Here is a 15,422-nt window from a genome sequence, read left to right on the forward strand (position 1 = left end):
GGAGAGGTATCAGAAACTGGTACTTTATCCTCTTTGCAATTATGAAAGTGATAGCTGAAAACCGTGATTTTCAACAGTCCTTCCGTGTGCCTCCTCTTATCTGTTGGATGTTCCAATCCTCTTCATTTGGTTGACTTTTTCAGGAAGCTGCTTCCAAGCTTAAAAACTAAGAAGCCCCGGGAGCTCGTGCTGGTGATCGGAACAGGCATTAGTGCTGCAGTTGCCCCTCAGGTTCCAGCCCTAAAGTCCTGGAAGGGGTTAATTCAGGCCTTACTGGATGCTGCCATTGATTTTGATCTTCTAGAAGATGAGGAAAGCAGAAAATTTCAGAAATGTCTCCATGAAGACAAAAACCTTGTCCATGTTGCCCATGACCTTATCCAGAAACTCTCTCCTGTGAGTACCCTCCTGTGTACCCTGGGATTTGATATTTTTTGAAACCATGGCACATATGCCAAATGTAATAAGAATATTCATTTCTAGTTTATAGATTTGCATAACATTTTGCTCTTTTACAACATGTCTGTTTATGGACCCTATTCAGGGTAGTTATCTTGACCCATTTGTGTGTGCGTGCGTGCGTGCGTGCGTGTGTGTGTGTGTGTGTGTGTGTGGTGGTGGTGGTGGTGATGGTGGTGATGATGGTGATGATGATGTTGTTTCTGAGTGATGTGGAAATGTTAGAGTTCGGAGCCAATGGCCAAGAAAGAATTCTTGAGACATCTTTGGTGCAAAAAGGTGGTTTTATTAAAGCACGGGGACAGGACCTGTGGGCTGAAGAGCTGCACTGGGATCGTGAGGGGTGACTGATTATATATATACTACTTGGGAGTTGGGGGAAGTAAAGATTAGGGGAAGTTATCAAGGGGACTTCCATATGCTAAAGAAGACTCACAGGATCCTGAATGATAAGGGCCTCCTTGTATTGTCTTCAACATGCCTTCAAAATCAGGATTCATTTAATATATTTATATATTTACAAATAATAGAGTAGCCAAAGCATGTTGTAAATCTTTTCTTTTAATTTTATTTATTTTTTAATATACGTCCAAGTTAGTTAGCATATAGTGCATTTTAACATTTTTGTTTATTTTTTAACTTGCATGTTGTAAATCTTACTAAGTCATATTTTTGAAGAGAAAGAAGAAACATTTTGAAGAAAAATGGTTCATGACTCATTTCAGAAACTTAGTATGTTTTACGTCCTCTTTTCATTTCCTTATCCTTAGTTGTGATAAACTGTTACTAACCTAGAATAATGTAAATAAATAATAGGCTTTTAAAGGGCTCATGTGACCTCTGTCCGGTACCATATACAGAAATGAACTCAAAATGGATTAAAGACCTAAATATGGAGCTAAAACTAGAAAACTCTAGAAGAAAACAGATTTAAAACTTAATGACTTTGAATCTGGCAGCAGTGTTTTAAACATGACATCAAAAAAGCACAAGTAACAAAAGATAGATAACACTGCACTTTACCAAACGTAAAATCTGTTAGGCTCAACGACCACTATCTATAAGAAAGTGAAAAGAGAGCCCCCCAGAATGGGAGAAAATATTAGCAACTCCTGTATCTTCTAAAGGTGTAGTATCCAGAATATATAAAGAAGTATTATAACGTAACAATAAAAAGGCAAATAATTCAATTTTTAAATGGCAAAGGACTTGAATAGACATTGTTCCAAGGGAAACGGCCAATAAGCACACGAAAAGAGGCTCCACATCAGACGTCATTAGCAGAGTGCAAATCAGAACCACCTGAGGTGCTACTTCACTTGGGCCAGGACGGCCAGAGTCAGACGGTCAGATAATTAAGTGTTGGCGAGGATGTGGAGAAATTGAAATCCTCATGCACTGCTGGGCTTGTGAAATGGTGCGGACAATGTGGAACACGGTCTGGCAGTTCCTCAAACAGTTAAATATAGAGCTACCATCTGAGCCAACAGTTCCACTTCTGGATACACCCAAGAGAAATGAAAACATGTTCAGACAAAAACTTACAAGCAAACATTGATAGCATTATTCATAATAGCCAAAAAGTGGAAGTAATCCAGAGGTCTGTCAGCTGTCAAATGAATAATCAAAATGTGGCATATTCATACAATGGAATACTACTTGCCAATAAAAGGAAATTCAGTACTGATACATGCTGCAGCATGAATGACCTTAGCATAATGTATGCTAAGTAGGAGCCATTTACAAAAGACCCCATACTAGATGATTCCATTCATACAGAATGTCCAGAATAGGGAAACCTGTTAGAAAAAGTATAGTAGTACTTGTTGAGGGCTGGAGCATGGATGGAGGGCAGCTGGGTGATATTTAAAGAGTACCTGGTTTCTTTTTGATATGATGAAATGTCCTAACGTTGACTGTGGCGACAGTTGCAGTATCTGTGAATCTAAAAATTATCATTGAATTTACACTTCAAATAAGTGAATTGTACGTCATGAAAATTGTATCTCAGCACAGCTGTAGAAATAAAGGTAAAAGGATAGAAAACAGGTATGATTCAAACACTGATCAATAGAAAGTGAGAGTGGCTATATTAATATCTGATAAAGTACACTTGAGAACAGGGAGGAAAGACTTAAAACATAATTTCTTAATGTCTAAAAAATAATCCAAAATACTGTCATATAAAGAGTCAATTAAAGAGTATATAGCCAGAAAATACAAGGGAAAATGTTATTGGAAATGTGTCAGCTAATTAATTTAAAAAATGTTATCTTTCTGGGGGAGAAAAAAAAAAGAAGGAAAGAGAACTCATGAGGAAAAAGAGTACTGTGTCCGACTAGGAGGATTGGTCTGTGGATGAAGAAGTTCTGTTTCAACTAGGATGTAGTGTTGTCATGCCCTCTATTGTCTTGGCCATAGCCTTCTCTAATCCATCACCATGGTCTCCTGAGAACAGAAAACATGATTTTGCTAGCTGGATGAGTTATGATTGAAAGTAATGAGATTTAAAGTCAGTGTCATTAAGTGTATACCTACCAAATGTACCAGACTGGGGTCACTAATTATCTTTGGATGAAGATTTATTATTAGCCTGAAAGTGTAGTTGTGGGTTAGTGTCAGTTGCATCAGAGGAGCAATTATCAAACCTTTTGGTCTCAAGACTTCCTTTATACACCTAAAAATTTTTGAGAATCTCAAACAACTTTTGTTCTTGTGAAGTATATCTGTCAATATTCACTGTATTAAAAATTGAGAAATGTTTAGGGGCACCTGGGTGGCTCAGTCGATTAAGCATCTGACTTCAGCTCAGGTCATGATCTCACCATTCGTGGGTTCGGGTCCCGCATCAGGCTCTGTGCTGACAGCTCAGGGCCTAGAGCCTGTTTGGGATTCTGTGTCTCCCTCTCTGTCTGCCCCACACTCACTCATGCTCTCTCTCTGTCTCTCAAAAATAAATAAACGGTAAAAAAAAAAAATTGAGAAATGTTTAAAATACTAATTAACTTAAAAATAGCAATAAACCAGGGCGCCTGGGTGGCTCAGTTGGTTAAGCATCTAACTCTTGATTTTGGCTCAAGTTATAATGTCACAGTCCTGGGATTGAGCCCCACGTCGGGCTCTGTGCTGACAGTAAGGAGCCTAATTGGGATTCTCTCTCTCCCACTCTGTGTACCTCTCCTTTGCTCAAGCTCTCTTTCAAAATAACAAAGTTTAAAAAAAAGTGACAATAAACCTATTACATGTTAACATAACTAACATGTTTGTGAAAAATAATTATATTTTCCAAAACAAAAATAAATTAGTGAAAAGAATAGTATTGTTTCACACTTCTACAAATCTCTTTAAGGTCTGGCTTAATCAAAAACAGTTGGAGTCTCATCTGTGTTCTATAGTGTGTGTTGTTTTGGTGTAAGTATGTGGAAAAAATCAGGTCTCACAGATACGTAGTTGAAAAAGAAAGTATTTTAATAGTCTTTTTAGATAATTATAGATATTTATTGTTGATAGTACACTAAAAACTAGGTAAGTAGTGGCTTCCTTCCTTAAGATTAATAGCAATAGGGAATCTGAAGTCAAATCCATATTAATAGGAATATGCAATCTGAACTTCTCCTATTTTGTTGCATTAAAATCCGTGATCCATCTTGCATTTATTTATTTTTTTAAATTGTTTATTTTTGGGAGAGAGAACGAATGTGAGCGGGGGAAGGGCAGAGAAGGAGGTCGACAGAAGATCCAAAGTGGGCTCTGCGCTGACAAAAAAAGAGTCCAGATGCAGGGCTCAAACCCGTGACCGCGAGATCATGACCTGAGCCGAAGTCAGACACTCAACCGACTAAGCCACCCAGGTGCCCCGCCATCTTGCATTTAGGATGAATCTTTCCCCCATCTTTCACCCTTTTGCAATATCGTGCATTTGTCATTTGGAAAATATTGGTTCGCTGCGTTATATATATCTTCTAGATACTGACACATTTCACTACAGCGTCACCAAAATTGCATCCATTAATGACACCACCCATCCCTCACAGAGGTATCTGGAAGCAGTGGAGCTCATGGTGGCAGAATAAGATTTTCTAAAATTCTGGTTTTTGCTTGAAAGCTCAACTTTTGTCATTGGCAGCCATGGCAGCAATGCTCCATTGTTTTCCTCGAAACGGCAGGCTCACTTTATTTTTGCAGCATTGCCTGAGAAAACCCAAATCTGAATAACTGTAGTGTGTCTGTCATTCATTCAAGTAAAAATAACGTTTGATGAGAACAGGTGGCCAGTTGAGTTTACAGCTCGGCCACACAAGTGTTTTGCCTGGAGACAGCCATCATACTTCAGTCTGCAGCACCTGTGCTCTGTGCAGAGCTCCTGTTTCTTCACACAGACTCTTAAGCAGACATGTGCTCAAGGAGCAAGGTTTAATACAGTTAGTAATTTTTACTGTTTCGTTAAGGGCATTCTTAAGGGAAACAGGTTTTTTTCTTACTGTAAATCTTTGGTAGTGAAGAATACAGTGATCACTGGCACAGCTTGGTTCCACTGTCTGGATTCACACTAAGGCACCAACAGTTTTACCCACCCATTGCTTTTGTACCATCAGTGCAAATATCAGCACAGTTTAAAAGACAAAAATCACCTTAATATTATTATGAAAATAATTTTACTTTTCAGACTCATTAAAGGATCTTAGAGATCCATGGGGTCCATGGGCCACATTTTGAAAACCACTTTAATAGAGGATATGTAAGAAAAAAATAACAGGCAACCCAGAGGCTTTAAGAAAAAGATACACTGGGGCGCCTGGGAAGCTCAGTCGGTTAAGTGTCCGACTTCGGCTCAGATCATGATCTCATGGTTCCTGAGTTCGATCCCCCGCATTGGGCTCTCTGCTGTCAGCACAGAGTCTGCTTTAGAATCCTCTGTTCCCCTCTCTCTGCCCCTCCCTCACTCATGCGTGCTTTCTCTCTCAAAATAAATAAATAAACTTAAAGCCAAATTTTTTTTTTTTTAATTTTTTTTTTTCAACGTTTATTTATTTTTGAGACAGAGAGAGACAGAGCATGAACGGGGGAGGGGCAGAGAGAGAGGGAGACACAGAATCGGAAACAGGCTCCAGGCTCTGAGCCATCAGCCCAGAGCCCGACACGGGGCTCGAACTCCCGGACCGCGAGATCGTGACCTGGCTGAAGTCAGACGCTTAACCGACTGCGCCACCCAGGCGCCCCTAAAGCCAAATTTTAAAAAGACACACACACAAACTTGGAAATTTGAACACTAGGTATTTGATATTAAGGAATTCGTATTACTGCTTTTTTTTTTTTAGGTGTGATAGGCGGTATTGCAGTTTTGTTTTATATGTAAAGGGGAGTCCTTATCTTTTAGGGAACTGTTGAAGTATCTGCATGAAATGATGTTTGGGAATCGCTTCAGAAGAAATTCCACGAAGGGGAGAAGGTGGCAGGGGTGTGGTAGAGGGGAGCTTAGATGAAATAAGATGGGCCATGTGTGGTAATTGTTGAAACTGGATGATGGGTCTATAGGGGGCATTATGTTCTTTTTACTTTTACATGTTTTGAAAATGTCCTTTTTTTTTTTTTTTTTTTTTTTAAAGAATCTAACAGCAGTAACATGGCAGGGTTAATAGACCTGTCTACTGGGCCAGTTTTTTGTAAGGCGGTGACATTGTGCATTCAATGCAGAGAACTTGGGTTTCAGAATCAGACTTGGCATTTAAATGAACTAGGACCCTGGGAAAATCACTGAACTTCTCAGAATCTATTTTTGCACCTGTAAAAACTGGGCTAATACTGCTTAACTCATGTGAAGAACAAGTGAGATAATGTACATGAAGTGTTTGCCACATAGTAAATGTACTATAAATGGTCATAACCTTCGTTGGAAAGAGTCAGGATTTTGTTTCTTACTGTATCTGGTATCAGAAAGATGCGAGTTACAGGGTAAAAGGAAATGAAGTAGCACTGGATTCAATTCACTGTTTTAAATGAATGAGAACATGTCCTTAAAATTGTGTGGGAGTTTGGCATTTCCTTTGGACCATGGAACCTCCTTGTTTGTTTTCATTCCTTTGTCTTTGCTTAGACTGCTGGTGGGAAACTTAGTTCTAGGGTCACATGCTTTCAGGGAGAGAAGTGTTCGTTTTAAAGTCTGAGGAAATCAGTACAGCTGCAGAAGTCTCTCTCGTTCCTCTTGGTGTTGATATGCAAGATGTGATAACTTAAAGGAATAGAACTAAGAGATAGCTGAAATAAATGACCTATAACATTTATTCCCAGGCTTTAACCTTTTGTATTTCTTTCCTTAGAAGCAAGGAACTATTCCATACCCGTGATTACCTACCTGATTGTATACTCAGGTGTTTTTATCTGTGTGTGTAATGATTAACTGGCTCTAGAATATACTATTATATGACTTTGTATGAATCAGAGTACAAAATGAAGATATAAAGCACAATAAGGAAGTTTTTTAAGTCACTATAGTTTTTATTTCATTTGAAACTTCGCTTTTTTGAGTAGGTATTATGCACATTGCAGAAATCAAAATGATGTAAAAAGGTCTACATTATGTTGTGACATTTCACTCCCACCATGTCTTTGTCTATCTCCTCTTCCCACATTCACCCCTCCCCCATAGGTCACCACTCTTACTAGCTTTTTGAGCATCCTTCCAGTGTTCTCTTTGTAAAACAAGCAAATATTCTTACCTCACTACCTCCTCCATCCCCCATGTCAATAGGTACATTCTTTTTTTATTTTTTTAATAGATTTGTTTTAAGATTATTTATTTTGAGAGAGAGAGAGCACGCACACAGGGGGGCCAGAGAGACAGAAAGAGAATCCTAAGCAAGCTCTGCGTTGTCAGCACAGAGCCTCATGTGGGGGCTCATACTCACGAACCATGAGATCATGACCTGAGCCGAAGTTGGGTGCTTAACCAACTAAGCCACTCAGGCACCCCAGGTACGTTCTAAAGGTACTGTTCTGCACCTTGTTTGTTTTACTTAACAGTATATCCTGGAGATCTTTCCATACCGGCTTCCTTTATATGGGTTCTTGGCCATATCCGTCTCCTACATGTGGATACTTCGCTTGTTTCCAGTTTTTTACCACTACAGATAACAGAGCAGTGATAATCTTGTATATGTCATTTCATTTGTTTGAAGTATATCTGTGGGATATATTCCCCGAAATGGAACTGCAAGACTGTAGGGTAATTGGGTTGTAATTTTGGTAGGTATTACAGGGGCATCATATTTTTGGTAAGTGTGATTATAGGTTCTTCACAGTTTCTGATCAGATCGTTCATTCTGATAAAGTGTTAGAGTCCCCAGTTGGTTGTCTGTGGGTTACTAGTATGTGATGTAATTATTAATGCCATTATGTAATGAAAATGGACAAGTTGAAAAACATGACCCACATTCTTAGCCACATAAATATGGTCTATAGCATCTAGTTAGCCCTAGAAGAGGATCTTTGAGCACGCTGATGAATGAGAAGCCTGTCTAGTGGTAGATACAGCATGGAATAGTGATTGATAGACAAGATAAACTTCAAGGTGTCTCACCATCAAATACAGAGGTACTGTTTCACCCCTGTGCTCCAGTATTTCTACAGTTTAAATATTTACCATTTTTTGGTAGGTATAATTTTTAAAGAATGGATAGTTTTTAAAAATACCTGGAAAAATTAGGAAAAGAATTTGGCACATGGAAGTGTATTTTATGAATCTGCTTATGTTATGTGGTTCCATGGAAACGGATTTTTCTCTGAGCATTATGCTATTAGAAAGATACACAAAGGAAACCAGGAAGGTAGGGGGACTACTTTGAGGAAAAGCAGAAGGAGCTCATTATCTACCTGTCTAGCTGCTAATGGCAATTGCTTGGAGTTTGAATGGGAAATATTGGCGCCTGTATGAACTAATTCTTGCTCTGATATTATCTACTGAAATAGTATTGCAGGAACAAGATAGAGATCAGGCATTTGTTGTAGCACATTACATAGTTACCTTCCCATTTGAAATTCCTGTGCCCCAGGGCCACTTTGTCTTTCAAGTTATAAAGCCACCTTCCTGGGGCGCCTAAGTGGCTCAGTCGGTTAAGCGTCTGGTTAAGCATCTGACTTCGGCTCAGGTCATGATCTCACAGTTTATGGGTTCTAGCCCAGCGTTGGGCTCTGTGCTGATAGCTCAGAGCCTGGAGCCTGCTTTGGATTCCATCTCCCTTTTTCTCTGTCCCTCCCCCACTCGTGTTTTTTGTCTCTCTCTCTCTCTCTCTCAAAAATAATAAACATTAAAAAAAAGTTTTTTTAATGAAAAAAATAATAAAAATTACAAAAAATAAAGCCACCTTCCTACCTGAGGTTTGTATTATAGTTCCTCATTAGTTCTTGACATTTACATACATTCAGAATGAACCTGGGAAAGCACTTATTCAGATAAACCATATGTAAAGAAGTAGGATGTCTGTTTTTTTTTTTTTTAACTCATTAGTGTTTGGTATTTTTAATAGTTGAAAAATGCATAATTTTGATATCCTTTGTTATACCCTAAGTATTTTTCCTAGCATATCTGTAAATGAATTCCTAAATTATGCTAGGGGAAAAAAACAGGCAGAGAGAAAAGTAAGCAGTTTTTCTTAAATCTATAAGCATCTGTAAAAAGCACCCAGGATTAGAAAAAGAGACACTAAACCACATTTTAGAGCTGTCTTTTAATCTATGAAAATGCTTATTTAGAGAACTTCTTTTTTTTGCATATGATGTAATAGTACCGATCACTTATTATGTGCTAGGCATTGTGCTAAGCATTTGGCATGTATCATCCTATTTTTCTTATAACTCTTTGAGGTAGACAGTATTTTATCCTTATTTTAAGTACAGAGTGTTCTCTTCAAAAATTTGCTGTATAATTGTAATTAAAACAAATGACCTACCAAAACACCTAGAATTAATTTTTCTCTTTCAAATCCCTCCCCAGAGAACTAGTAATGTTCGATCCACATTTTTCAAAGACTGTTTATATGAAGTATTTGATGACTTGGAGTCAAAGATGGAAGATTCTGGAAAACAACTCCTTCAGTCAGTTCTCCACCTGATGGAAAATGGAGCCCTCGTATTAACTACAAATTTTGATAATCTCCTGGAACTGTATGCAGCTGATCAGGGAAAACAACTCGAATCCCTTGACCTTACTGATGAGAAAAAGGTAAAAAGTAAAGGATTAGTCTCTTCTTTGGGCTAATGGGTTGTGTCTTCAGAAAAACTATTTTCTAGTTGGTATATTATACATTTACTGTTATTTATGTCAAGGTAGAAAGGAAGATTCTTGTCTTTGGTTGGATTTTTTTTTTTTTGGTTTTTGAGCTAAAATCAACATGAAGTAAAATGCACAGACCTTAAAAGTGTTCAGTTCTGTGAGTTTTGACGGTTTCACCAAATTTCAAAGCAAGGTTATAAAAAGTCATTAGAACTGTAAGATCTCTTTAACGTTTGTGAACATCAGGTGAGTGTAATACCGATTTAGATATCTTAGGATATATTCTTCATGACATTATTGGAAATGTATGAAAACTACTTTATGATGTCTGGAGAGCAACTTTCAAGCAAAGTGATAGCTGGGTTAAAGTTAATGTTCAGTGAAAACCTTGAGAGCCTTTTTTTTATTATTATTAATATAGTTCATACTGTACCCAAGCCATTTACCATGATATTATGTTGATCTAGGTCAACTAATAAGATGAGGCTTTTTTCTTAGACTGGTCACTTGAATTTGTAATTTGAACTCTAGCACCAATAGGAGATTCTGTAGATACACCAACATTTACCTAATTGATGAAATACGGTGAAGCCATGAAAGGGAAAATATTTTTATCGCCATAAAAAGATGTCAGAGACATGATCAAAGAAGAAGAAGGAAAAAAAAAGAAAAAACCAGGTTGTAAAATGCCACCAGGTTTCATGTGCCCTGCTTTGTATTTTTGTAATTTTCCTTCTACACTTTGTTTTCCAAGGAACCTGTCTTTGTGTCCAACCTAGAGCCCAAATAACTAGAGTTTGGGTAGAAAAGTGTTTCACCCACTGGCATTCATTGTCCCAGTACACTGTCTCTGCCAGAGAAGTAGCTACAATATCATTCTTGAGATTTCTTGTGATTTTGCTGACCTTGAAGTCAGGTTTTGAAAGGAAATCAAATGTTAAGGCTAGTATCAGACTTGCTATTTTCTTTCTCTTTTAAATCTTGGAACCTCAAGATTTGCTTTGTATTTTTAGTTCACACGAGGGCCATATTGAAGTCTAGTGGTTAAAGCCATTGACTGGTAGTCAGAATGGGGCCTAGTGATATTCAGATTCAGTATCTCTCCGCCTGTTTACTATTTTTCCTAACCCATACCTAATTTCTCTAGAATGTTAAGAGAATAAAATTATGCTTTCTCAGGGTCTTGAGTAAATGGAACCATGGCATCCAGGTGGCTATTGTTATCATTGTCCCTAAGTGACTGTTCTTCATTGGTAACCTTTTAGGTAACTCAGGCGAGACCGAAGTGATTCTTGTGTTGCTTATCGGCTGCACAAGAAACCACCCTAAACGCCGGAGCTTCAAACATTTTATTTGCACATGATAATGTGAATGAGTGATCTGAGCTGGGCTTAGAGGCTCAGTTTGGCAGTCCTGCTGGTTTTACCGGTTCCCCACATGGTTGCAGTCATCCGGGGGCTAGACTAAGTCTGGGTGGTGTCAGGTGGCCCTTGTTTCCATGTCTGGTGGTACAGGCAGTGGCTGGGCCACACATCTCTAGCGGGCTAGCCAAGGCTGCTTCACACAGTAGCTGGGTTCCAAAAGCACCAAAAGAGAAAGGAGACTCACGCCAACATTTTTCAAGTTGCTGCATGCATTGTGTTTGCTAACGCCACGTTGGCTGAAGCAGGCCAGTGGCCAAGCCTGGAGTAAGTGCGAAAAGGGACTACACAGGGCCTGGATACAAGGAGGCTTGATATCTTAGGGATCATTACTGAAACAGTCATCCATAGCTGTCATGTATATCACCAGTGGTAAGAGCCCTGTCATTTCTGCAACTGATGATAAGTAATACCTAATTTTTGATGGCTACTTTCAAAGAGAAATCACTAGACGTGCTTCTATCAGTCCTAACAGCCACACCTCAAATGGAAACTGAGGCCACATTGGGTTTTGCGTTCTTGCTCTGTGATATAAAGAGTTATGTCAGCAGCCTGATCCATAAAAACAGTCTCTTACCCATGGGGACCTTTAAGCAGGTGCTCAGCCCTGCCGACCTGGTTGAGCTATATTTGTGTTATATAGGTTCTAGAGTGGGCTCAGGAGAAGCGGAAGCTGAGCGTCTTACACATCCATGGAGTCTACACCAATCCTAGTGGCATTGTTCTGCACCCAGCAGGGTATCAGAATGTGCTCAGGAACACTGAAGTTATGGTGAGTAGTGCTGATCTTGCTGGTCTCAAGATGGCCTTCCTGGGAAACCTCTAAATATACTGTTGGTCTTCGTGGGATGACATTTTCCCTATGAGTTAAAACTGGAAGTTCAGGAATTCTTTCTGTGCTTCTTAGCTTGTGGTTGTGCAGGCCATCTTAGGAATTTTGGAACGTCTCTTCAGGTACCAAGCCATAGGGTTTTACTTTATTCCTGATTGACAGCCAGCAGATGGCACTCTGTCATTGGCATCATCCTTGCATACAAAGAATACATTATTACCCTTCTTCATCCTTTGGTTTGTTATAGTATTAATAACCCTCTCTCTGCCAAAAACAATTTATGTACCTTTTTGCTGACCAATCACTCCTAGAACATACATTCTAAGAGACTGTGTGTGACCAGGGATGGGCTTATATTGAAGTAACACACTTATTCACACTGCTCAGTGCAAAAATTGAAAAAAATTAGGTAGCGTGATAAAAAAGCTTTGTGGAAAAGCTTGTTGCTTTTTGGGGACACAAATTTTAGACTTGTTTATATGTATGTGTGAACACCAGAAACACTCTCTGGCCAGGGATATGTGGGGAAAATTCACTGGCCCCCAACTCTCCAACTCTGAGACTGGTATATACTGGCTGTTTTCAGGGCTGGATGATAGTATCTTTGCATGATGCAGCAAAAGAAAGACCAGGAAAAGCATAAGGGACTCTTTTCCACCTTTCCTCTTCTCCACTGTTTCCCTGACGTTGGTTTTAATTGCATCCATCATTGACATTGAGTGATCCATAAGCAGAATCATTTCTGATGTTTTTATATGTACATATATATACATATATGTACATATACACACATATTGATGTTCTAAGTGTCTTAGCTTTTTTTGAGCAAATCTGGTGATGGAGTGATCTTCTCTGGTGATCCATGGTTCAGTTTGTAAAGCAAAAAAAGAAAATATGATCCAGAAAATGGAAATAGTAAGATATATTGAAAACTTCTCATTGCTATTTATGGCCTCTGGGCACGTAGGTCTGACAAATAAACTATATAGCCATTTGACCAGTGCCAACCCAGTGAAAGCCTGAATAGAGAGTAGTAGAATGCTAGGTAAAGATAAAATTTTGGACTAGTCATCAACTTACAGGAATATACAGGATCAGACTCCTTTGTGGAATGAATATACCTTCTTAAATTTTCATTGAGTGATCATCACAGGCTGCTAAATGTAGTAGTTGTGAGCCTGTTGACTTTTTTGTTTTTGACATGCCTTGCGTGTGTCTTCACAGTGTCATTTAATATGTCGTTTCTTTTCCTGCAAGAGAGAGATTCAGAAACTGTATGAGAACAAGTCATTTCTTTTCCTGGGCTGTGGCTGGACTGTGGATGATACCACTTTCCAAGCCCTTTTTCTGGAGGCTGTGAAGCATAAATCTGACTTAGAACATTTCATGCTGGTTCGGAGAGGAGATGTGGATGAGTTCAAGAAGCTTCGAGAAAACATGCTGGACAAAGGAATTAAGGTCATCTCCTATGGAAATGAATATGCTGATCTCCCAGAATATTTCAGGCGACTGACATGTGAGATCTCCACGAGGGGTAGATCAGGTAAGATGTATTTTGACACTGAGAATAACAGCTCCTTTTATGTATTTGTGATGAGTAAAACCATTACCAACACAAGGACTATAATCCCAACCATATTATGAAGGGAGATCATGGTTAGTCTTTGCGTTAGACTAAGCTGCCATTTGGATATTAGGAAAGTGGACCAAGACATAGTCAAGCAGTTTAATATAGAAGTGGGAAGAATAAAAAAAGCCTAATTGTCAGTGAAATGCAATTAAAATTTAGATTGCAGGGCACCTAGATGGCTCAGTCAGTTAAGCATCCGACTCTTGGTTTTGGCTCTCAGGTCGTGACCTCATGGTCTCATGAGTTCAGGCCCCACATTCTGGCTCTGTGCTGTGCTGGCAGTGCAAAGCCTACTTAGGATTCTTACCTTCTCTCTGTCCCTCCCCCAACTCATGCTGTCTCTGTCTCTCTCAAATAAACTTTAAAAAAAAAATAGGGGTACCTGGGTGGCTCAGTCCATTAAGCGTCTGCTTTCCTCAGGTGACATGATCTCATGGTTTATGGGTTCGAGCCTCGCATCGTAAGCCCAGAGCCTGGAGCCTGTTTGGGATTCTGTCTGTCCTTCTCTCTCTGCCCCTCCCCCATTCGTGCTCTGCCTCTGTCTCTCTCACAAGTAAACATTAAAAAAAAGTTTTTTAATAAAGTAAAATAATAAAATTTAGATTTCGAAATCAAAAAGAATGATAGATAACTCAGTTTTGGCTACAGCTATGAGGAAAGAAATGTATTCACATCATGTTGGTGGGAAGGTAAAATTAGTACAGCTTTTCTGAAGGGGAAGTTTTGGAATATTGCTCAAAATTTAAAAACTTTTGACCTAGAAATCCCACTTGATGCAATTTATCTTATATACTTCTCCTAAGGAGATAATTAGACAATTGCACAGTTATACTACGTAATTGCATAGAGATAACAGGTGCGGGAATGTAATCAGTTTTGAATATAATGGCCAAAAAAAAAAAAAGGAAGCAACCTAAAATATTCCAGTTAATATGGAATTTGCAAATACATCAGCATTTTTTAATTGATGAAACACAAGCCATAAGAGGGAAAATTTTGTTGCCCAAAAAGACATCAGACACCTAATACTGTGCATAAAGAACAGCAGGTTGTAGAATGCCATGGTCCGTCCTATTCATACAGAATTGTAGATGTATTCTATTTTTGTTTGTGTCTGTATTGAGAAATATCCAGAATGATGTTTATTAAATTAACTGTGGTTTCTTTTTGGGGTAGGATTTAAGGTGTTTCTTTTTTAGTGTTTTTCTGTTAGCATTTCCAACAGTGATTATGTATTATCTTTACAAATAGAAAAAACACCTAAAATATTTGGAAACTGTTATGGTGGTATTAAATATAGAGGTTAGTGGTACCACTCGTTATTTTACCTCCAGCTTTTTTTTTTTTTTTTAAGTTTATTTATTTTTAGAGGGAGAGAGAGCGAGTGAGCACGCATGCCCATAGGTGCGGGAGCGGGGCAGAGAGAGAGGGACAGAGAATCCAGGAACCCCTGCCTCCAGGTTCTGACAAAGCTAAATGGGGATAAAAGGTTTGGTTTATTAATGGCTCCAGACAAGCTCCCAGTACCCTACAAAATGCAGAATTTTTTGGTATCAGCTAAATTGGAGAATGCTTTTTAAAACTTTGCTGTTGTGGGGCGCCTGGGTGGCTCAGTCTCAGTCAAGTGTCTGACTCTTCATTTCAGCTCAGGTCATGATCTCGGGGTTATGGGATCAAGCTCTGCTTTGGGCTCCTTGCTGAGCCTGGAGCCTGCTGAAGATTCTCTCCTTCTGCCCCTCTCCCCCACTCATGTACACTCTCTCTCTCTAAAATAAAAATCCCACAAACAACCCACTTTGCTGTTGTATGTAG

At 38.9% G+C, this 15,422-nt stretch overlaps 1 protein-coding gene across 6 annotated transcripts in view; it reads left to right on the forward strand.

The window, feature by feature from the left end:
• Window positions 1-15,422, forward strand: part of FAM118B (family with sequence similarity 118 member B) — a 48,846-nt gene that overhangs the window by 28,327 nt on the left and 5,097 nt on the right. For all 6 annotated transcript variants that reach the window (XM_011286499.4, XM_045038513.1, XR_006586089.1 and 3 more), the window contains exons 3-6: window positions 144-396; window positions 9,449-9,676; window positions 11,792-11,920; window positions 13,238-13,523. In XM_011286499.4, the coding sequence (XP_011284801.3) occupies window positions 144-396; window positions 9,449-9,676; window positions 11,792-11,920; window positions 13,238-13,523 (896 nt within the window). The remainder of the gene's footprint in view (window positions 1-143; window positions 397-9,448; window positions 9,677-11,791; window positions 11,921-13,237; window positions 13,524-15,422) is intronic.

This window comes from Felis catus, chromosome D1, assembly GCF_018350175.1.
Source record: "Felis catus isolate Fca126 chromosome D1, F.catus_Fca126_mat1.0, whole genome shotgun sequence".
In the NCBI taxonomy this organism is placed as follows: domain Eukaryota; kingdom Metazoa; phylum Chordata; class Mammalia; order Carnivora; family Felidae; genus Felis; species Felis catus.